At 65.7% G+C, this 277-nt stretch overlaps 1 protein-coding gene across 1 annotated transcript in view; it reads left to right on the top strand.

Moving 5' to 3' along the window:
* The first annotated feature begins 6 nt into the window (after window positions 1-6).
* Window positions 7-277, top strand: part of IGF1R (insulin-like growth factor 1 receptor) — a 117,571-nt gene continuing 117,300 nt past the window's right edge. Inside the window, exon 1 of the mRNA XM_014545431.1 lies at window positions 7-211. Coding sequence (XP_014400917.1) covers window positions 118-211 — 94 coding nt within the window. The 5' untranslated portion in view covers window positions 7-117. The remainder of the gene's footprint in view (window positions 212-277) is intronic.

Below are 277 nucleotides of genomic sequence, written 5' to 3'. Positions count from 1 at the left end.
GTTTCCGTCGGCCTCGCCTTTGGAAAAGGGGGCGAAGACTGCGCCGGTGACTGTCCCTCGCCCTCCCCACCCCTTTTTTATTGCTGAGAGAGGAGAGTTTTGCTCTAAGCCGCAGGGATGAAGTCGCCCCTCGGAGGAGGGTCCCTGGCCTCGCTGTGGGCGCTCCTGCTTCTCGCCGCCGCGCTCGCCTTCTGGCCGACGAGCGGAGAAAGTGAGTATGTGCCCGCCGCCCGCAGCCGCCGCGCGAACTTTTCCATCGACGGGCTGCGCCCTGTTG

The sequence above is a fragment of the Myotis brandtii genome, unplaced genomic scaffold, assembly GCF_000412655.1.
Source record: "Myotis brandtii unplaced genomic scaffold, ASM41265v1 scaffold409, whole genome shotgun sequence".
In the NCBI taxonomy this organism is placed as follows: domain Eukaryota; kingdom Metazoa; phylum Chordata; class Mammalia; order Chiroptera; family Vespertilionidae; genus Myotis; species Myotis brandtii.
Note: the sequence above shows the minus strand (reverse complement) of the source record. Positions and strands in the feature narration are given on the sequence as shown.